Here is a 22,065-nt window from a genome sequence, read left to right on the forward strand (position 1 = left end):
GGGGAATTTCTGGTTCTGAGACAAGAACCACTCCAGCTTACCTGCTCGGTAACAAGAGGCCCACATCAGTCTCTTTCCCAAGAAGCTTGAGCAAGAAAGGAGGTCCTGTTGACAGCCAGCACCGTACTTGCCCTCAGAAAGATTCGTGGTGGGGGCAGGTCAGAGCCCAACAGCCAGGGAAAGGGCATCCTTAAGTACAAAGCCTCCTTTCTTAGGGAGCTCTTTCTTGTTCCATTCTTTCAAGCCAATTCAGGCTACTCTTACTTAAGCGGTCCTAGATAACAAGAGTGCTGGAAATAGGTGATACTACCAAAGGGAAATGAGAAAGGAGAAAAACACTGGTCACAGACATCCCAGATCTGGCAGAGGTGAGGGGCTGGAAATCGGCAGAGTAAACATGGCAGAGCTGGGCTGGGATCCACCTTCTAACTGGACAGATACTGATGCCATTCACAAGGAGGAAAAAAGACAAAAGGCAACCAAATACCCAATGGGAAAAAAAAGTTTGCTTGTAAATAAAATATTCTGGGCAGCTACAGGGCTTCGCAGAAAGTAGCAAAAGTGCTCCATGTCCAAAAAGGAGGAGAAAGCATGGAATAACCCACTTGCAGAGACCAGACATCCTTGTTCCCTATCTAAGCTCTCCCTCTTACCTAGGAGCCCTTCCCCAGGCTTCCAGAGCAGTAATTAAAGTGTGTTCTTGCTCTGGGCTGAATTCTCAGCCTCGCAGCTTCTGTGTGTGTGTATACTCAGTTGTATCCGACTCTTCATGATCCCGTGAACTGTAGAACAACAGGTCCTCTGTCCATGGTATTTTCCAGGCAAGAATACTGGAGTGGGTTTCCATTTCCTACTTGAGAATCTTCCTGAGCCAGGGATCAAACCCGCATCTCTTGTGTCTCCTGCATTGGCAAGAATTCTCTTCCCTTGAGCCACCTGGGAAGCCCTCATAGCTTCTGAACCAATGGAAATTCTGCACCTCAAAACAATCCCACTGAGAATGGACTAGCTGGGAACAGAAAAGTCGTCCCTGTAATCATGGCTGTGAAATAAGCCATGGGGAAAAAATAAAGAATGCTTTCTTGACCATTGTAGTTGTTTCTAGCTTATTTGTTATGGTAAATTTATTTTTTCAACATTTCTAAACATTAATAGTAGACAGGTAAGGAAAAGTCCAAGGTAGCCACACTGCAGCCTTAGAGACTAAGGGGCGGTCTGGCTAATTCTCAGCCAGTGTCCAGCTACATGGCTAGCACTGCAGATGGTCTCTGCCCAGCCCTTCGAGCCAATCCTGTACATCTGGGCCATCCGCTCAGCTGGATTTGACCCCAAAGGGAAATGAAAACTGCACTTATCCTCTGGCTCCCTGGTGGCAGCTATTGCTTAGCTGCTATTTAGGATTATCTACAGACCCCTGAGACAGCTCTAGGGGAGTGGGGTGAAATAAGCTTATTTGAAAGCTTTAAATATTTTCATAGAAATCAAAATGCTGTTTGGTCATTAAGTGTGCTTTCTCTGCTCCCTGTCCCACCCAGGACTGCCTCTCCCTTACTCCACACCCCACCCCCACCCTCCCAGCTGTGGATCCTACTGAAAGCACTTCCCTTCTCATTTTGCCTTAATCTGGGGCTCAGGCAAATAGGATATGACCAAACCTCACTTGGGCAGCAATGCTGGAAACTGATGTACATTTTTAAGCCAAAAGGGTTGAGACTAAGTAGCATGATGAGAGTGGCTGCTTTGGATTAACCCGCTAGCGCTGCCTCTCCCCTAAGCATACACATCTCGTTTCTGTGGTCTGCACTTGGCAGCTGTTATTAAAACCTTAGTTCTCCCTAGTGAGGCCTGGTCTGTTTGCTGCTTTGCTGAGATGGTAGCTTTACAGAGAGGAGTCAGGTTGTTCTCAACCTGATTCATTTCTTTGGACTCTACTCTCAAGGTCAGAACAGATTAATCCTTAGCCAAGTGATAAACTCCTTAAAAGAAAACTCTAGACTTAAAAAACAGAAATATGAGAAATAAGGTTCTAATTTTTAAGGGGAAACCTCATGGGCTGATCGGTGTAACAGTGCTATAAGCCAAGCTTGCTGCTGGGACAGTGACTTCCCTGTCACACCTCAGATGACCCAGGACATAAGCATGTGAAGTCCTACATCCTCCTCCAGCTGGAGCTAAGGCACAAGTAGAGGCTGGGCTGTTTCCCTCTCCACAGGTTCATATCCTGGAATCTTTGCCTCCAAATTTGGGCTGCAAAAATAGTCACTATCTCCAAAAGGTGCTAGAAATCAGGGAACCAAGTCTTACTGATGAATTTCCCAAATGTATCCACACTTCCATGGCCCCTGCCTCTACCAATGCCTCCTGGGATTACATCAGGATACAGTCGATAATTAAGAACAAAATCTAAAAGCTGAGGACTAAATGATTTCTTTGGATTTACATTCATTTGTGAAATACAGATACTGATTTAGTGAATCAGTGTATGAGAAGAGACCCTCTTAAATGACATCACTTTTATAAACACTAATTATTTTTCTCAAGTCTGGATTTCCTATAAGTCACATCAGTCATAGTTAACTTCCATGTCTACCATCTGAAGACTTGTCCACTTCCAGCCTGAACCAGGAGAAATGTAGAGAACCCACTACAATTTGTCTAATATTTGATAAGTGTTTTATTTCCAACTCTGATCCCTGCCCTGTAATTAGAAAGTCCTGCCAGTTTGCTCCTGACAGTTCTTGCTATGGGCAAGCTGGTATCATGTTCTCTGAAACATACCATCTTTCATCTGGAGTTAGAAACTAGATTTAAGATGGAAAAAAAGAAGCAGAGCCATTGTGCATAGAACCAACCCACCAGGGCCCAACCAGCAGCAGTTGTTATTGAGGATAAGACTGCTTAAAAGTCCCAAGCAGGGTAAGAGAGAACAAAGGCAGTTCTTTCTACAGCGTGAAGAAAGACAGGTGACTTCACAGCTTCCGGACACCCAGACTTCACAGGTTCCAGCTGCTTCATCACCCATGCTTCACCCCAAGAGTCATTCTTGCCGTCACACTAGCTGAGGCTTATGGGCCTCTCTTTGCAGCTCTTCATACTCTTCCCCAGGTTTCAGCTGGGGCCCAGGGATCATCACCGTCTAAAAGAGCAGGAAGCTGAGTTATCTATTATCCAAGTCCACGGTTTACCCAAGAGATTCAGGCCTGCCTCCAGGCCCATCCCCAAAGAATTCCTCTTCCTGGGGCTGCATGACCCTCCCTCTCCACTAGGAGGTGCCCAGCAGGAGTGGCTGAGGATGCCACGTCTTAAACCAGGTGGCCCTAGTGGTAAAGAACCCGTCCACCAATACAGGAGACGTAAGATGCGGGGGGTTCAATTCCTGGGTGGGAAAAATCCCCTGGAGGAGGACATGGCAACCCACTACAGTATTCTTCCTAGGATAATCCCATGGACAGAGGATCCTGGTGGGCTACAGTACATGGGGTTGCAAAGAGCTGGACATTAGACTCAAGCAACTTAGCACACCTTAAACCGTGCGAGCTGCTTTACCTTAAGGATGGGCTGCTTAGGGGGTGCCCATGGGGGAACGATCTTGCCATGCATTCTCCAGCTGCCATAGGGATTCGCCAGGTGCTTTTCAAAGACAACATACTCCAGGACATCCCTGGGCACATCTTCCTGTCCATACATCAACCGGCCAAACCGGTCATAGATGGCCAGAGTCTGCAAAGATGAAAGCACATCAAGTTGGTTAGTCCTCAGAGTTGTTTAATTCTGAATCCAGACTAACTGATCAACCACTGACACTTTACTCTTAGAGGGTTTTTGACTGGGTGGGGAGGGCGGTCAGGGTGGAGGGAGTGGAAGGAGGTAGGAGGGATCCCAGGAAGGGGAGGGAGTAATATCCCCACACCTGTGTTCACAGCTAACATACAGCAGTGGGAAGGGTGAAGTGACAAGCCAAGAAAGACCATGGCGAGCCTTTCCTTAGAGCTCACAGTCCTGGTAGCTATACCCAGGACTCAGAGGTAGGTGCTCAACCTGAGAGTAAAGAAAAGCTGGGAGGAAAGCAGACTGGTGCCTCTACCTGCCGGGTGTGCATGCGGACGGTGACCTGGCCATACGCGTTGCTCTGGGTCACCAGACTCGAACAGCGAACCTGCACCACCTGGGGTGGCTCTAAAGATTCTACGAAGCTCCAGCGGACAGTCTTATATTTGATGTCCCAGACCATGTCCTGAGGGCAGAGAAGAGTTCAACTGGATTCCTGCCCGCACCCCCCGCCCCCCTAGGGAAGTGGGTGCTTATTTCCATGCTTCCTCTTCCTGCAATGCCACCGTCAACATGCAACGTTTCCCATCAAATGCGCTCTGGTGCTTATTTTCTCTCACTTTTCTAAATTTTGCTTAAGCTATTGCTTCAGCTCACCTTACAACAACTCTCTTTTCATTTCTAAATCATGACTCAAGAGCCAATTACCACCTGGAGGACCCTTCTCCAAATCAATGAAGACCTCATTCCAAACTGCCAGCTGACCTCATATGTTACCCCCACACACACTTTCATAATCTGCTCTCTACTGCATGCATTTCTGTTGGCTGCACATTTGTTTTTCTCCTCTTACCTTTCGGCAGTTTTTATAGGAATTTTATAGACTTTTATAAAGGCTAATAACCTGCTTAGACTAGGATAGCTATACTTGTGCCTGGGGAGATGAGGCAGAACTGGGAGCATCTGAAATTCTTATTCTTGAACTTCTAACTAAACCACAAAGTCCTCATTGTCAGGAGTCTCCCAGAGTACCTAGCACCCTGGTTACCACACAGTGTAAGCCTCAAGCACACTGGTTAAGTCCTTTATTGTAGCCCAGGCATGTGCAGGGCTGGCCTAATGTGACCATCCCCTCCCCTCAGGATCTGCAGTCTCAGTACTGCTTGCTCAGGGACCTCCTCTATCTGCAACTGCACGGCCTTTACCAGACTCCATATCAAGTCACTACCATGCAGCCAAACATAATGAACTTCGGCCTTTTGCCTTAAACTTCCTGTACTCTCAAAACTGATCCTTAAGAAAACTGAGGTGCTATCTAGAATCTGTCTACTCAGGCATCCCACAATTCTAAGGAAGATGAAAACCTACCGGAAAACAGTTTTCGGTTACCAAGGTATGAAGTCGGTCATGGTCTGAGCTAAAAAGGAAAGAAATTTGTATCACTGAGTACTGCTTTTATGATACTCTATATGAAAGTTGAAAATGACCCTGAAAATGGAAAACCATTCCCTTCATTTTTACAAATATTTTCTGCACACCTACTATAAGCCAGGTAATATATTAAGTCCTAGAAATACAAAGATGAAGAATAACATGATTTCTCAGAAAACCATGAGCTCTAAAAGCAGTGCAAAGCTGTGTTTGAATCTCAGGAGCAGAAAGAAATTTCTCTGAAATTACTAGATATCCTTGAGATGGGTAAGAGACCCTCACTGGGACATGGGGACTGATTTCTGTTCTAAGCTGGAACAAGATTCAGCACAAACAACAATCAAAAGCTCAACTTATCTCCTCTTACCATGGATACATCATCAATACCAACTGCTTAGCCTTATTTCTTACACTTTCATCCTTGAACCCAGCCAAGAGATAACCAGTATGGCTGAGTCCCTTCACTGTTCATCTGACACTACAACACTGTTAAACAGCTATGGAAAGAAAGTGAAGTCGCTCAGTCGTGTCTGACTCTTTGCGACCCCCATGGATTGTAGCCTACCAGGCTTCTCCGTCCATGGGATTTTACAGGCAAGAGTACTGGAGCGGGTTGCCATTTCCTTCTCCAGTGGATCTTCCTGACCCAGGGATCCAACCCAGGTCTCCTGCATTGTAGGCAGATGCTTTTACTGTCTGAGCCACCAAGGAAGTCAACGGCTTCCATTAAATGGCTATACTCCAATACAACATAAAAAGCTTAAGGTTTAGAAAAAGTAAAAGATAACGACTTGTCATTTCTGGTCCTTTCCACACAAACTGTCCCTCCATCCCATCTTTGTGGCCGCCAGAGTGACCAAGTTATGCTGATTCTATTCAGGAAGAAAATGAGACAACAAACCCAAGCTCCTGTAGATGTAAGATTTTAGGAGGGTTCCTAACTGAAGTAGGCTTCAAGTAAACCTAAGACCACAGATTAGTTTCTTTCAGATACACATTCATGACTTTCTCCTGCAATTTATTTTTTTTGTTGCCTTTTTTCTTTTTTTTTTCTATCTTCTGCAATTTAACACTTCCTGAGTGGTTAAAGTCTTGCTCTTTGAAAAACTGTGTCTATAATGCCAGAGTGGGTGATAGGTTAGTTCTGTTTCACTTCCACTTCTATTCCAAATAAAAAAGACTCTGAGTCATTTCCCCTCACTGTAGCTCTAGACTAGACTAGACCAAGTTGTGGTGACAGATGCCACAGCCACCACACCTGGCACCTCCGAATGAATTCTTCCTCATCACTATCTTGGCCTAGAAATCTTCAGTAGAAATAAACTCCCCCTTTTATGAGCTGACTCGGTATTTTGTAATAGAACTTATCCTATAAGTAAGTTTGCAATAAAATTTACCCTCCCACTGTAAACATCCAGAAAGGTTGGACAGAATATAATAAACACAGACACACACACATTTTTAAATCTCTAGCCTAGTACACGAGAAAGGAAGTTAAGTCCATAGGTGCCAAAGAGGAAGAGGGAATTAAAAGTAGAATGAAAGAACATAACCTGATACCAGAACCAGGTAAGAGATGATTTAGGGATCCAGAAATTGGATCTGATGGCTAGAGCTTGACTTTTCCTAAAACCCAGGATGTTGGAAGGACAGGGAGTTGGAATTGAAATCCCTGCATAAAGTTGTGACCCTCAAAAGAGTCTGGCAGCTGCAGGAAAAGGAAACTAGAAAAACAGCCCACCAACCTAGAGACAAAGCTTCCCTCTGTCTAGAGCTCTGAGCAGGGGTAAAAAAAATCTAAAAAACAAACAACAGCAACCAAAAAACCCCATGAAAACTGAAAAATTAAAGCCCTAAGTACACATTATACTCAGATGTAGACACAAAATTTACAGTATCTCTATGATGCAAAAATTCCTAAACTAAGAAATTAACATAAAAACTAACACCTTGCCCATGCTATCCCTAGAGGATCTGGCAGAACCACACAGAGAAAACCTCTCTGGGAGCATATTCATAACTTAGGTTGTCTGCAATTCCCTCAGAACAAACACACTCCATCATCAACACTACAAAACAGACCTGGAATCAATCTAGCAAAATCAACAGACACAGACATCAAGCAAAACGACAGACCAGGAAGCACTAGGGGTGGGTCCCTTCATTGAAATAACTGATAAATAAGAAAAGCAAAATCTCAGAACTCTGGATACTTATAACAACCAGGGGAGTGCCTGATGAAGGGAGAAGCCAATGAGCCTGGATTTAAGAACATGTACAAACCACCTGCCCTCCCCTTTCCCTCAGCCCTGCCATGACTGTGGGAGTGGTCTGTGTTCTGGAGTGGATGGCTGGTACTTGGGCAGGCAGCAGGGACCTTCCCCTCCAAAATTTGAGTTTGCACATTCTGGTCAATCTGCTGGATGGCAGAGAGACCAGCACAAACCATGCCACGGTTTCAGCCCTGCTGGCTGCAGCAGCTTTTCCCATCAACAGATATAAAGGGATAAAGGGAAAAGAACACCTATTTTGTTTTTATTCAGTCAGACAATTTAGGAAATCTTTGCCAGGTCACTGGCCGACTGCAGAGATAATGGAACGGAAACTTCACTGACTACTACCCGCAACAAAGAATACACACTTAGCAGTATTAGTTTGGCAAAGTCACAAATGGATGGCAGCGGCACTAATCAACAAAGTCAGCAATTTCTGAGGAGCAGAGCAATCTGATTTTCAGAGTTACCACATAATGATACTCAGAATGTCCAACTCTCAACAAAAAGTTACAGAGTATACAAAGAAACATGAAACTATGGCCCACTTACAGGAAAAAATTTTTGACAGAAGCCATCCCTGAGGAAGCCCAGACATTAGAATTATTAGCCAAAGACATTAAATCAACTGTCCTACATGCTCATTGAGATAAAGGCAACCAGGCGAAAAGAACTAAAGGAAATTCTAAAACAATCTACGAAGTAAGTACATCAGTAAAGAGATAAAAATTATGAAAATGAACCAAACAAATTCTAGAACTGCAAAATACAGTGAAAGAAATTAAAAATTCACTATGGGGGTTAGGGACTTCCCTGGCAGTACGGTGGTTAAGATTTCACCTTCCAGAGCAGGGGGTGCAGGTTCAATTCCTGGTTGGGGAGCTAAGATCCCACATATCTCCTGGCCAAAAAGCCAACACATTAAAAAAAAAAAAAAAGCAAGCAATAAGGTAACAAATTCAATAAAGACTTAAAAAAAATTCACTACAGGGGCTGAACAGCAGATCTGAGTAGGAAGAAACACGGGATCAGTTACCTCGAGGATAAAACTATTGAAAGCATCCAATCTAAGGAGCAAGTGAAAGTTGCTCAGTTGTTTCCCTCTCTTTGCGTCCCCATGGACTATACAGTCCATGGAATTCTCTAGGTCAGAATACTGGAGTGGGTAGTCTTTCCCTTCTCCAGGGGATCTTCCCAACCCAGGGATCGAACCCAGGTCTCCTGCATTGCAGGCAGATTCTTTACCAGCTGAGCCCCATAACTTGCAGATAAAACTATTGAAAGTATCTAATCTAAGGAGCAAAAAGAAGAAAACAATGAAGAAAAATGAGTAGAGCCTGAGGTACCTGCAGGACACCGTGAAGTGAATGAACACACATATCAGGAGTCCTAGAAGGAAAAGAAAGGAGGCAAAAAAAAAACATTTGAAGAAATAAGGGCTGAAGGAGCTTCCCTAAGGGTCCAGTGGTTAAAAGACTCTGTGCTTCCACTGCAGGGGGCACAGGTTCAATCCCTGGCCGGGGAAGTTCCTGCATAATGCATAGTGTAGCCAAAAAAAGAAAGAATAGAAAGAATGGCTGAAAACATTTCAAATCTGGTAAAAGAAATGAATGTTCATATCCAAGAAACTCCACAAACTCCAAGCAGAATGAACTCAAAGAAATCCACACTGAGACACAGTACAGTGCAAGTGTCAAAACCAAGAGACAAAATCTTAAAAGTAAAAGAAGAGAAGTAATTTGTCACATACCAGGGACCTTAAAAAGGTTACAGTTGGTTTCTTATCAGAAACTATGGAGGCCAAAAGGCAGTGGGATGATATATTTAAAGGCCTAAAAGAAAATCTGTCAACTAAGAATTTTATAGATAGAAACACTATCTTTTAAAAATGAAGGAGAGGGCTTCCTTGGTGGCTCAGTGGTTAATGCACTTCCATTTCATGGGACATGGGTTAAATCGCTGGTCAGGGAAGTTCCACATGCCATGAGGTAAGGCAAAAGAAAAAAAAAAGAGAAAGAAAAAAGAATGAAGGAGAATTGTAGATATTTTCAGATAAACAAAAATTGGGAGGGTTTATTACCAGGAGATCTGTCCTATTAGATATACTCAAGGAGTTTTTCAGACCTAAATGGAAGGACACTGGACAGTAACTTAAAGCAATAAGAAGAAACAATCAGCACTGGTACAGGTTACTATATAGGTAAACATAAAGGCCAGTATTCCTGTCCTTCTGATCTGTAATTCCTCATTTTTTTCCTATTTGATTTAAAAGGCACATGCATAAAACATCGGTTACAAATCTATGTTATGGGCACATAGTGTATAAACATATAATCAGCGGCAGTAACAATGCAAAGGGGAAGGAGCAGACTGCTTGTACACTATTGAAACTTTGATATTATCCAAACTAGATGGTTAAAATACTAATTCTAATCCCCAAAGTAACCATTAAGAATATAAGTTTTAAAAAATCTATAGAAAACGAAAGAAGAGAATCAGAAAGCTATATCACTGGGACTTCCCTAGTGGTCCAGTGGTTAAGAATCCGCCTGCCAATTCAGGGAACACCGGTTCAATCCCTGGTTCCAGAAGATCCCACATGCCTGGGACCAATGAACCTTGTGTGCCACGACTGAGCCCATTCTCTATAGCCCTCAAGCCCCAGGTGCTGAAGCCGGCGTGCCTAGTGCCTTCGCTCTGCAACAGAAGACACCACTGCAACGAGAGGCTCACGCACCTAAACAAAGAGTAGCCCTGGCTGGGTGCAACTAGAGAAAGTCCGAGCACAGCGACAAAAGATCCAGCACACACAGCCAAAATAAACAAATAAATACATAGGTGATATTATTAAAAAAAAAAAAAAAAATGAAGTCAGATGCTTACATTACAGCATACGCAAAATTAACTCAAAAGGGATCAAAGACCAAAATGTGAGAACCAAATCTATAAAACTCTTAGAAGAAAACATTAGGGAAAAATTCCATGACACTGAATTTGGCAATGATTTGTAGATTTGACAGTAAAAACTCAGACAACGAAAGAAAACACATGTAACTTGGACTTAACAAAAATTAAAACGTTCTTATTTCAAAGTACACTACCAAGAAAGTAAAAACCCATGAAATGGGAGAAAATATTTATAAAGCATATATCTGACATGGGATTACTATTCAGAACACATAAAGAGCTCCTGCAACCCAATAACAAAATAGCAACCCAACTGTGGCCACTGCTGAGTGGTCCAAATTGCTTCACACATTGAGTCAAGACTTGAACAGCATCATCTTTTAAGATTTTAAATAGCTCAGCTGGAATTCCATCACCTCCATTAGCTTTGTTTGAAGTAATGCTTCCTAAGGCCCACTTGACTTCACATTCCAGGATATCTGGCTCTACCTGAGTGACCACACTATCATGGTTATCTCGATCATTAACTTTTTTTTTTTTTTTTTTTAGCTTTTCTCCTTTTTTAATCAATGACCACCTTATCCAGCTTTGGAAATCTGGACAAAGAGGAGGCTGAGAAGAGGCCTGGTTCAGTGTCTGAGGGTCTCTGAGTGAGTCTGCGTCAGCAGGTCGGCACCAGGTGGGCCTGTCCATGGGTTGGGCACAGCAGTTTCCTGAGTAAGAGCCTGCCCCACCCTCAGGGCAGCACCCCAGTCCAAAAAAACAAGAATCAAGGCCCTCCAAGCTTCAGCTGTTTCCAAGGCCCTCAGGACAGTCAATAAATACCTTAGATTCTGAGTCAGGCCTGGGAGGAGGAAGTATGCAAAGGGCAGGATGGGCTGCCCAGGGATCCCAGTGATTCCCAGGTACTCTCCTGCCCTTTCCTGACAAGGAAGTAAATAGACCTCCAACTCAGGAACAGGGGTGTTGGAGCAGAGGAACCCTCCCCTGGGAGTTAGTAATTAAGTCTCATGTTAAAAACAAACCAGACCCAGCCCCTACCAGTATCTACAAAATCCTACAGGATTGGATAAAGGGCTAGCCTGCCTGGGGGTACACAGTACCCAGCCCTGCAGGTTCCTGGAGGAGGTCTCATGTCTGTTCTGCAGCTCCCGGGCCTCCCTCCTCCTTTGTGGGTGACTCCAAGAAAATTGGGGTGATTGATGGTGGCTTCTTCATCAAGTATGGGGAGGCTGGGACCCCCACCACCAGGAAGTGGTTCTTCTTCTGAAACAGTCTCCACAGGCCCTCGTGGTTGCCACACACATCCAGGTCCCAGAGTCGGAGACACTTGGCAAGCTGAGTCCAGGTGGTGAAGTCATCGTCCTTCTCCATCCGGATAAAGGCCATGTAGGTGTGGCCCTCTGTGTCTGGCAGGAAAGAGTCTTCACAAGGGTTCTTGCTGTGGTCCAGAACCTCCGCTTCGCTGAGAAGCCTGTGAACTTCTACTTCATAAGCGTCCTTCTTCAGACCGTCCACGTTCCTGAGCTGGACACCTGGAACCATGCTGAACTTGTGCTTCTTGAAGTAGGCCTCATGGAAGTAGCCATTCATGTTGAGGCCAACGATGCCGAAGTGGTAAGATCGGGACACGTCAGGGATAATGCACTCTCGGCCTCGAGTTGTTCTGGCATCTGCATAAACATGTCCCAGTCCCATAGCTTTTCTGGTGTGGGCCACTTGGGCTCAAATTCTTCCTTGTACAAGGACTTCCTGAGTGCCCAGCCCAGCCCAGGCATGGTCTCCACACGGCACAGCACTGCTGGGTCCTCCGCCGTGTGTTCATAGCCCTGGTCATTCCAGGCAGAGATACAGTACAAGCTGTCGTCCTCCTCCAGCAGGCGGACGGATTGGCTCAGGTAACTGAAAAGATCCACAGCAATATCCAGGTCCTCTCCCAGAACCACAGCAAACTTGGCTTCCGGAAACAGGTTGAAAGGGGCAGTGAGGCTGGCCTTGTAGTGCTAAGACACATGGGCGTTCTTGATGCTGATGGGAGTGTGCTGGATGCCCCTCAGACCAAACAGCACCACCACCTCCATCGGCTCCTCACAGTAGCCATCGATGAAAACTGTTATCTGGGAAGACACCCCCTGGGCTGAGAGTAGAGAGCGTAGCATCCTGTACAGGAAATTGGGCCAGTTCCCCGCAATGACAGCCACAGGGACATCGAGGACCTTGTTGTCTGGGAGTGGGTCAGGGCTGAACTCGATGGGTGTGGGGTCCTTGCAGCTGCACACGCCCCCGTAGCCCTCAACTTTGCTGCAGTAGCGGTGGCGACGGTTCAGCTCTGTGTCTGCCCAGTGGCACTCTGCCTCTTCAGCTGAGCTCAGCGGCACATCTGTTTTCAGCAGAACTGGATCCCCCCAGGAGGAGAGGGCAGGTGGCTTAGAATGCTTCTCTGCGAGCACAGGACCTCCTCTTCGTCCCACGAAGGCCCAGGTGACCCTCCAGCCCAGGGCAGGGCCAGCCTGGCTGCCTAGGCTCCGCAGCAGAACCCTGGCGGTGTCCTTGAGGTGGAAGGAGCCCTCGTCCCTGACGGTGCAGATGAGCACTCGGCCAGCTGCCTCCATGTGGAGGAACAGCACCACGCCTCATCCTCATGACGTGAACAGGTGTCAGACACTCGCTTTGCCATCACATGGCCCGTGGCCTGGTTGAAGACGATGACTTGGATGCCCCGGCCCTGCTTCTGGGCCTCATCCTCCAGCACCGTGGTGCCGTCCACTGCCACATACACTTTGCTGCGGCTTGAGTATACCTCCACATCCAGGACACGTCGGGGACCACTGCCTCTGCGCCGTGGAGGCTCCAGTCAGCCCAGGGCCTCATCATAGTCTTGTTCTGGCTCCAGGTCTTCACTGGCCTCGCTGATAGCTCGTTGTGTGTCCAGGATCAACTTGATGTTGACGATGACGGTCACCAGTAGGAAAAGCACGGCTCCTGACAGAACTTCCACAGGGCCCGCTGGTTGGTCAGTTTATACGTCCAGGTAAGATACCAGCTCCGCTTCTTTCGAGCCCCAAAGGGCTTGATGAGGGGGCTGGGCTTCCAGTTGTCCATGTCGTATGGGGGGGGGGAGTCACCACTGTCCTGGCCAACCCATGCCTGCAGCAGTATCTCAAGGAGCCCGGGCCCCGTTCAAGCCCCACTCGGGCCCGCACAGCTCGGCCCAGAGCACCACAGCCTCCACCTCCTCTATGCCACTCGAGGCCCCGCCCCCGATCATTAACTTTTTAAAATATAGTTCTTCTATTATTGCCACCTGTCCTTAATCTCTTCTTCATCTGTTAGGTCTCTATGATTCCTATTCTCTATTGTGCCCATACTTGCATGAAATGTCCCCTTGATATCTCCAAATTCTTGAAGAGATCTCTAGTCTTACCCATTCTGTTGCTTTCCTCTCTTTGCATTGTTCATTTAAAAAGGCCTTCTTATCTCCTTGCTATTCTCTTTAACTCTGTATTCAGTTGGGTATATCTTTCCCTTCCTTGCTTGCCTTTCACTCCTCTTCTTTCCTCAGCTATTTGTAATGCCTCCTCAGACAACAACTTTGCCTTCTTGAATTTCTTTTTCTTGGGGATGGTCTTGATCACCGCCTCCTGTACAATGTTATGAATCTCCACCCATAGTTCTTCAGGCACTGTGTCTACCAGATCTAATCCTTTGAATCTATTTGTCACCTCCACTCTATAATTCATAAGGGATCGATTTAGGTCATACCGGAGTGACCTAGTGGTTTTCCCTACTTTCTTCAATTTAAGCCTGAATTTTGCAATATGGAGCTCATTATCTGAGCCACAGTCAGCTCCAGATCTTGTTTTTGCTGACTGTATTGAGCTCCTCCATCTTCAGCTACAAAGAATATAGTCAATCTGATTTCAGTATTGCAAAGCCAGTGGAGGTGATGGAATTCCAGCTGAGCTATTTCAAATCCTAAAAGATGATGCTGTTCAAGCACTGCACTCAATATGTCAGCAATTTGGAAAACTCAGCAGTGGCCACAGGTCTGGCAAAGATCAGTTTCCATTCCAATCCCAAAGAAGGGCAATGCCAAAGAATGTTCAAGCTATCAAACAATTGTGCTCATTTCACATGCTAGTAAGGTTATGCTCAAAGTCTTCAAGCTAGGCTTCAGCAATATGTGAACTGAGAACTTACAGATGTACAAGCTGGGTTTAGAAAAAGCAGAGGAAACAGATCAAATTGCCAGAATTTGCTGTTTTATAGAGAGAGCAAGGGAATTCCAGAAAAACATCTACTTCTCCTTGATTGACAAAGCTAAAGCCTTTGACTGTGTGGATCCCAACAAACTGGAAAATTCTCAGAGGTGGGAATAGCAAACCACCTTACCTGTCTCCTGAGAAACCTGCATGCAGGTCAAGAAGAAACAACCTGGACATGAAAATAACTGACTGGTTCAAAACTAGAAAAGGAATACAGTAAGTCCATTCTGAAGGAGATCAGCCCTGGGTGTTCTTTGGAGGGGATGATGCTAAAGCTGAAGGTCCAGTACTTTGGCCACCTCATGCGAAGACTTGACTCATTGGAAAAGACTCTGATGCTGGGAGGGATTGGGGGCAGGAGGAAAAGGGGACAACAGAGGATGAGATGGCTAGATGGCATCACTGACTCGATGGACGTGAGTCTGAATGAACTCCGGGAGTTGGTGATGGACAGGGAGGCCTGGCGTGCTGTGACTCATGGGGTCAGACACGACTGAGTGACTGAACTGAACTGAAGGCTGTATATTGCCACCTTGCTTATTTATGTACTTCTATGCAGAGTACTGGAGAAGGCAATGGCAACCCACTCCAGTACTCTTGCCTGGGAAATCCCATGGACAGAAGAGCCTGGTAGGCTGCAGTCCATGGGGTCGCTAAGAGTCGGACACAACTGAGTGACTTCACTTTCACTTTTCACTTTCATGCATTGGAGAAGGAAATGGCAACCCACTCCAGTGTTCTTGCCTGGAGAATCCCAGGGGCGGCGGAGCTTGGTGGGCTGCCGTCTATGGGGTCACACAGAGTCAGACACGACTGAAGCGACTTAGCAGCAGCAGCAGCATGCAGAGTACATCATGTGAAATGCTGGGCTGGATGAATCACAAGCTGGAATCAAGACTGCTGGGAGAAATATCAACAACCTCAGATATGCAAATGATACCACTCTAATGGCCTAAAGTGAAGAGGAACTAAAGAGCTTCTTGATGAGGATGAAAGAGGAGAGTGAAAAAGCTGACTTAAAACTCAACATCCAAAAAACAAAGATCATGGCATCCAGTCCCATAGCTTCATGGCAAACAGAAGGGGAAAAAGTGGAAACAGTGACAGATTTTACTTTCTTGGGCTCCAAAATCACTGCAGACAGTGACTGTAGCCATGAAATTAAAAGATGTTTGCTCCTTGGAAGGAAAGTTATGACAAATCTAGACAGCGTATTAAAAAGCAGAGACATCACTTTTCTGACAAAGGTATATGGAGTCAAAGCTATGGTTTCTCAAGTAGTCAGGCATGGATGTGAGAGTTGGACCATAAAGAAGGGTGAGTGCTGAAGAATTGATGCTTTCAAATTGTGATGCTGGAAAGGACTCTTGAGAGTCCCCTAGACTGCAATGCAAGGACACCAAAGCTGTCAATTCTACAGAAAATCAACCTTGAGTAATCAGAGACTGGAAGGTCTGATCAATCAGACATTGGAAGGTCTGATGCTGAAGCTCCAATATGTTGGCCACCTGATGATAAGAGCCAACTCATTGGAAAGGACCTGATACTGGGAAGATTGAAGGCAAAAGGAGAAGAGGACAACAGAGGATGAGAAGGTTAGATAGCATTATTGACTCAATGGACATGAATCTGACCAAACTTCGAGAGATAGTATAACACACGGAAGCCTGGCGGGCTAGAGTCCATGGGTTGCAAAGGGTTGGACACAATTTAGTGACTAAAAGACACATAGAAAGGATGAGGATGAGTTAGGGATCAGGTGGGGTGAAAACAGCTGCCATTAAGTAGAGTCCTAACACCTGCCAGTGGAGCTGAGCCAGACCAAATGGTGAAAATTCCCAGACGCAGTGAGAGAAGTCAAGGATAGCTCCAGGCTCCAATTATTTCCCAAAGAGGAAGGTCTCTCACTCTAGAATTCTCACCTGAAGGAAAAAAAACACACCTAGGATAATAGCTGCTGAGAACATAATGGGTATAAGACAGGGCGTTCACATACTTGTTTAGACACAGGTGAGCTTCAATGAAGATATCCTGGGCTTTTTCAGGGAAGTCCTTTACTTTAAAATTAGGATCACTTTCTTTTATCCTCCGGATTCTGTAAAATTAAGCATGAGAATCATTTTAAAGAAGATGTCATTCAATTTCCATAATTTAACAGCTTACTTTACCTCCATTAATGTCTGTCCATTTATTCAGTAATTTTTTTTTTTTTCAGTAATTGTTTTTTGAATGTGCCAAGTCCTATAAATTCAGCCTTCTAACTTAATTCTAAAGAAAAACCAAAGCTTCTCATAGTGAATTTCTGGAATTTTGACATCAAAGAAAATATCCTATAAGCACTAAGGAAGAAAAAACAGGTTTCATACAGAGGTTCAAGAGTCAGAAAGACATCGGGCTTCTAACTAGCAACAGCAGAAGTTAGAAAGATTAGAAAGACAATGGAGGAGTATTTTTGATGGAGAAAAAAATGACTCCCAGTCCAGAATTCTATATCTGGGCAAATTATTTTTTTTGGCCACACTGCACAGCATGACAGGTTCTTAGTTCTCCAACCAGAGACTGAACTTGTGCCCCCTGCAGGGGAAGCGTGAAGTCTTAACAACTAGACCACCAGGGAAGCCTATGGGCAAATTATAAATGAAGTGGGAGACTAAAAGAAAGACTTTTTCTTAGCCTTGCAACATTTCATTTATTTACCTTCCACTCTTTCTAAGGAAGCTGCGAGGAAATGTGTACCACCAAAATAACTGAATGTACCATGAAGGAGAAAGACATAAAATCCAGGAAACAGGGAATATATATAAGAGCAAGGCAAATGGATTAGCAGGATGATGATAAAAGTAGATCCCACAATGTACAGTGAGCCTGAAGAGAGACCAATCCAGACTGAAAAAGGTAAGAAGGCTCCAGAAGGGCTTTCTTCTTTATGATGAGGTTGATAAAATAATGTTTTCTACACAGTAAGAGAAAATTAACACAACCAGGGGTTCTATAAGGAAATGAGGAAAAAAAAGACACTTAATGCCAGGAAAATAAAAAACTATTATGCAGGAAAGGAAATGTAATAATAATGTACTGCATGACTCAGCTGTCAACAGCATTTTCATAGTTATAATAATGTAAACAGGGAATTCTGATCTAATCAGTGTTACCAAAAATGTATTAAGAGGATGAGGGACACCATAACCCAGAGGAATTTATCCCAGGAATGCAGGGTTGGCTTAACACTAAAAAATCAATTAATGTAATATACCATATCAATACAATAAAGGACAAATATCACACTATCATGTCAATGATCAGAGAAAAAGCATTTGACAAAATCAACTCCTTTACACTCTTTTCACCTCAAAGCCTTGTTTTGTTTCCCTGGAATGCTATTTCTCACCACATTTCTCTACTCAGCTAACTCCAAGCAACCCTTTAGATCCCAGCTTTAAATGTCATTTTCTTAGAGAAGCCTACTCTGAACTCCCAGACGGGGAAAGTTATCTTTCCCCGTCCTGTGTTTCCATAGCACTCATACTTTATTCTATCTGTAATTATGTGTGTGCAATCAGTAACTGGTCTCCTCCCCTAGACAATAAGTGTTGTGTTCATCAACATCATGAACTCTTCCATCAAAGAGTTCACAAGCCAGGAGAGAAATACATGAGAGGAGATCATCAGAATACAGTTACCAGAGATAGTAAAAATAAGCATACAGTTATAATTATAACAAAGGCAACTCCAAAAAAAGTCAGGGAAGGCTTAAAAGCAGACACAGAAATTAAAAGCAGACCTAGAGATTATCATACTTAACAAAGTAAGTCAGAAAGAGAAAAACAAATACCATACAATATCACATACGTGGAGTCTAAAATACAACCCAGGGATGTCCAGTAGTTAAGACCCTGAGTTTCCACTGCAGGAAGTGCAAGTTTGATCCCTCTGGTCGGTATACTAAGATCCCATATGCTAAGTGGTGCAGCCAAAAAAAGAGGCAGAAAGAAACATATCTATAAAACACAAACATAATCAAAGCTATGGTTTTTCCAGTAGTCACATATGGATGTGACAGGTGGACCATAAAGAAGGTTGAGCACTGAAGAATTGGTGCTTTTGTTTGTGGACAAGACTCTTGAGAATCCCCTGGACAGCAAGTAAATCAACCCTGAAAATTCACTGGAAGGACTGATGCTGAAGCTGAAACTCCAATACTTTGGCCACCTGATGCGAAGAGCTGACTCACTGGAAAAGACCCTGCTGCTCAAAAAGACTGAGAGCAGGAAAAGGGGGCGATAGAGGATGAGATGGTTGGATGGCATCTCTGACCCAATGGACATGAGCAAACTCCGGGAGATAGTGAAGGACCTGGAAGCCTGGTGTCTTGCAGTTCATGGGGACACAAAAAATTGGACACAACTTAGCAGTTGAACAACAACAAAGAAACAAAGAGAACAGACTTGTGGTTGCCAAGGGGGAAGGGAGAGGAGAGGGAAGAACTGGGGGTATATTATTAAAAAAAAGCAGGGCTTTCTTGGTGGTCCAGTGGTTAAGAATCCGCCTTGCAATGCAAGGGACACCAGTTTAATTCCTGACTGGGAAGATCCAACATGTTGAGGGCAACTAGGCCCCTGTGCCACAGCTACGGTGCTATGGAGCCCAGCAGCCGTAACTGTTGAGCCCACATACAGCAACTACTGAAGCCCACATGTAGTGTGGGGTGTAGGGCCGTGCTCCACAACAAGAGAAGCCATTACAGCCAAAAATAAATAAATATTTTAAAAAACAAAAACAGCAGACACAATGCCTGAGGAAAAAAGAAATTTTTCAGACAAAGGAAAGGATGTGCAAAGAGATTCAGCACAATTGTCAAGGAACTAGCAATTACTTTAGAAATGTTAAAGTTTAGGATGAGAAAAATGAAATAGACAATGGTGGAGAGAAAGGTAAGAGGCAAATTATTTTTTAAAAAGCCCTGAATACCACTGAAGAAATCTATATTTTATTCTTCAGATAATAAGAAGCCACAAGGAGTCTGAGGCAGAGGTGTTGATATGATAAGATCTGTATTTAGAGGAATGTTGTAGCCACATGAAGAATTGACACTAACTCAATACACTTATGCATAGAAATCTATATATGGCCTCAAAGAGCCTATACTTTAGATATAGTTAGAGCCAGAGTGACAGATACTGAAAATCTCTTTAAAAAGACAGTTTTGGCTTCTGCTCCTTAACTAAAGCGCAGTTAGCTCCCTAGAACAGGTCTGTCTTCCTAGGCCTTTTTGGTTTTTCTTACTCTCTTAAAATCTCAGGTATTTCTCTTATAAATATGCTCTCTCTTATTACTACTTTAAATTGTTAAATATGTGATCAAAAAAGTGTTCTACGAACTTCAATGTCAACTTCCTAAATGATGTGACAAAAACAACAAGTCAAGGCTGAGATGCTAAGATTCAGAATGCCCATACTATTATACGTTAAGTCTATTACAGGGAAAGAATATACTGTCAAGTTATCAAAGGAGTTATACACAATTAATCCAAGATGGCCTCTCTGGATTAAGCAGCAACAAGAAATTTTTATTCTAATATTAACTCCCAGCTGTCTCAGATACCTACGACAATTGTGACGCCACTTTCTTCTTCAATCGCTCAGTCCTCTGTGCCAGTCCTTCCTTAGAAAGAGATGACACTCGGGCATCACCCTCAGGAGGAACATAGGCATTAAAGATACTAGCTGTAAAGAGAGAAGGAGAAAACTAAGAGAGCATTGCAAGATTGAGAAAAAGTCATCTTGAGGTCATAAAAAATTGGGAGGGCTCCTGGATACAAAATAGACTATGAACAGACTTTTCCATGCAGAAGAAATCATGCAGCATTAGAAAAAGTAGAGTAAGATAATCTTAGTCTTCAAAAGAGTCTTAACTTCTTCTTGTACAAAAGGGAGAAACTTTACCCTGGTCTTCTAGGAATATTGTGAAAACAAGATCAAAGATGACCTCATGAAACATAATGTATACAAATTATTGAAGCTGAACTGATTTGGGGATTAATTAAATGCTATCATTCACAGTCCAAATCATTCCACTTTTCAAGAAGACCTTTGACAGAAGGGGACTGGGTTAGGGCTTTACCTGTACAGGCCAGATGTATGGGACGTTCCAAACTTTCTTGAGGAATCACCAGTCCTGCTTTCCGGGCATATTCTATGAACTGTTTTTCTGTTTTGTATTTGGGTTGATAAGTAGGGGGTGTGAAACGTTTTTTAGTTCTCACTGGAACTACTGCTGTGGACTGAGTCATCAGGATTGGCTGGAGGATAGCAGAAAAAGGTTAGGTAACCTGGGAAAAAATCTTATACAAACTGTAAGCAAAGATAGAAAGGGCACATCCAAAGAATGACTTAGGAAAAATTATAAAGCCACACATCACGGGGAAATGCTTCTATCTTAACAATTACAGCTGTCTCTTACTAAAAGCCAGTAAGCAACTTTTCCCAATACTAATACCACTCAACCTTTACTAAAGGCTTTATTTTACTACTTTTCATACTACAGGGCTATGCCAACTCAAGAATGCAGAGTTGATGAAAGTTGATGAAAGCAAGGTTGATCAGACTGATGAAAGAACGCTCAGTCTATGGGGAACTTAAACACCAACCCAGTACTCTCTTTTCTTCTGCTCTACCTTAACTCAGAAATCTCTACATTTACTCAGATTACATTGTGCTCATTCTATTGGGAGCCTCAACGTAAACTTTACTTTGTCGTTCTAGCTTCCAGTTAACCAATAAGCTCCTTTAAGGGCCAGATCTCTCGCTGACCATGAAGTTTTTTCAGGCAGGAACGATTCTCCCTCCTTTACAGCTACTGATCAATTTAGAACATTCATAAAAAATCAACGGGAAGCGAGACCACCTTCCAAACCATTACTTCTTTCCCATTTAACACCCGTACGCCAGTGAGACCCAGGGCAAACCGGAGAAACTTAATCCCCGAGAACTTGCCCGCCCTGATAGCCCTACCAAGGTTCTCCCCACTCAGCCACATAGCTGTACAATAACTGTGTCTCGCCTACCTCAACTGCTCCCTTCTTAGGCACGATCTGTATCGCCCAAGTTCACCAAGGACAACCGTAAAATGAGTGTTTCCCTCTACTCTGTCCTCCTCCAGCCCCGAGACTTCCAGCCACCCCATCCCTACCCACCTGCCGAGACCACCATCCTACAGCCCTGGATAAGCAAGACAAACTCCGCGGCATGGGGGCTGCCATTTTGCTCACGCAAAGGCAGCTGGGAAGGAAACAGAAAAGAGCCGGAGGCTGGAAAGAAGGCGCATAGGGCGGAGCTAGCTCGGGCGTGGAATTTTCCAGGGCACGCGCCCTCCGCCAGTGTGAAAGGCGCGAACGCGCACGTACGCGTTCGGGAGGGAGCGAG

At 44.3% G+C, this 22,065-nt stretch overlaps 1 protein-coding gene and 1 pseudogene across 1 annotated transcript; both read right to left on the reverse strand.

Moving 5' to 3' along the window:
• Positions 1-385: 385 nt before the first annotated feature.
• On the reverse strand, positions 386-22,018 carry MRPL45 (mitochondrial ribosomal protein L45). Its single transcript, XM_055576048.1, has 8 exons — positions 21,837-22,018; positions 20,765-20,942; positions 20,250-20,367; positions 16,641-16,739; positions 5,137-5,185; positions 4,085-4,234; positions 3,547-3,720; positions 386-3,136 (listed from the first exon to the last, which is right to left on the reverse strand). The coding sequence occupies exons 1-8, from the start codon at positions 21,900-21,902 to the stop codon at positions 3,050-3,052; spliced, it is 921 nt and encodes a 306-aa protein (XP_055432023.1). The 5' UTR covers positions 21,903-22,018; the 3' UTR covers positions 386-3,049.
• LOC129649066 (protein O-linked-mannose beta-1,2-N-acetylglucosaminyltransferase 1-like) lies at positions 10,935-13,581 on the reverse strand (annotated as a pseudogene).
• Positions 22,019-22,065: the final 47 nt, after the last annotated feature.

This window comes from Bubalus kerabau, chromosome 4 (genome assembly GCF_029407905.1).
Source record: "Bubalus kerabau isolate K-KA32 ecotype Philippines breed swamp buffalo chromosome 4, PCC_UOA_SB_1v2, whole genome shotgun sequence".
Taxonomy (NCBI): Eukaryota; Metazoa; Chordata; class Mammalia; order Artiodactyla; family Bovidae; genus Bubalus; species Bubalus kerabau.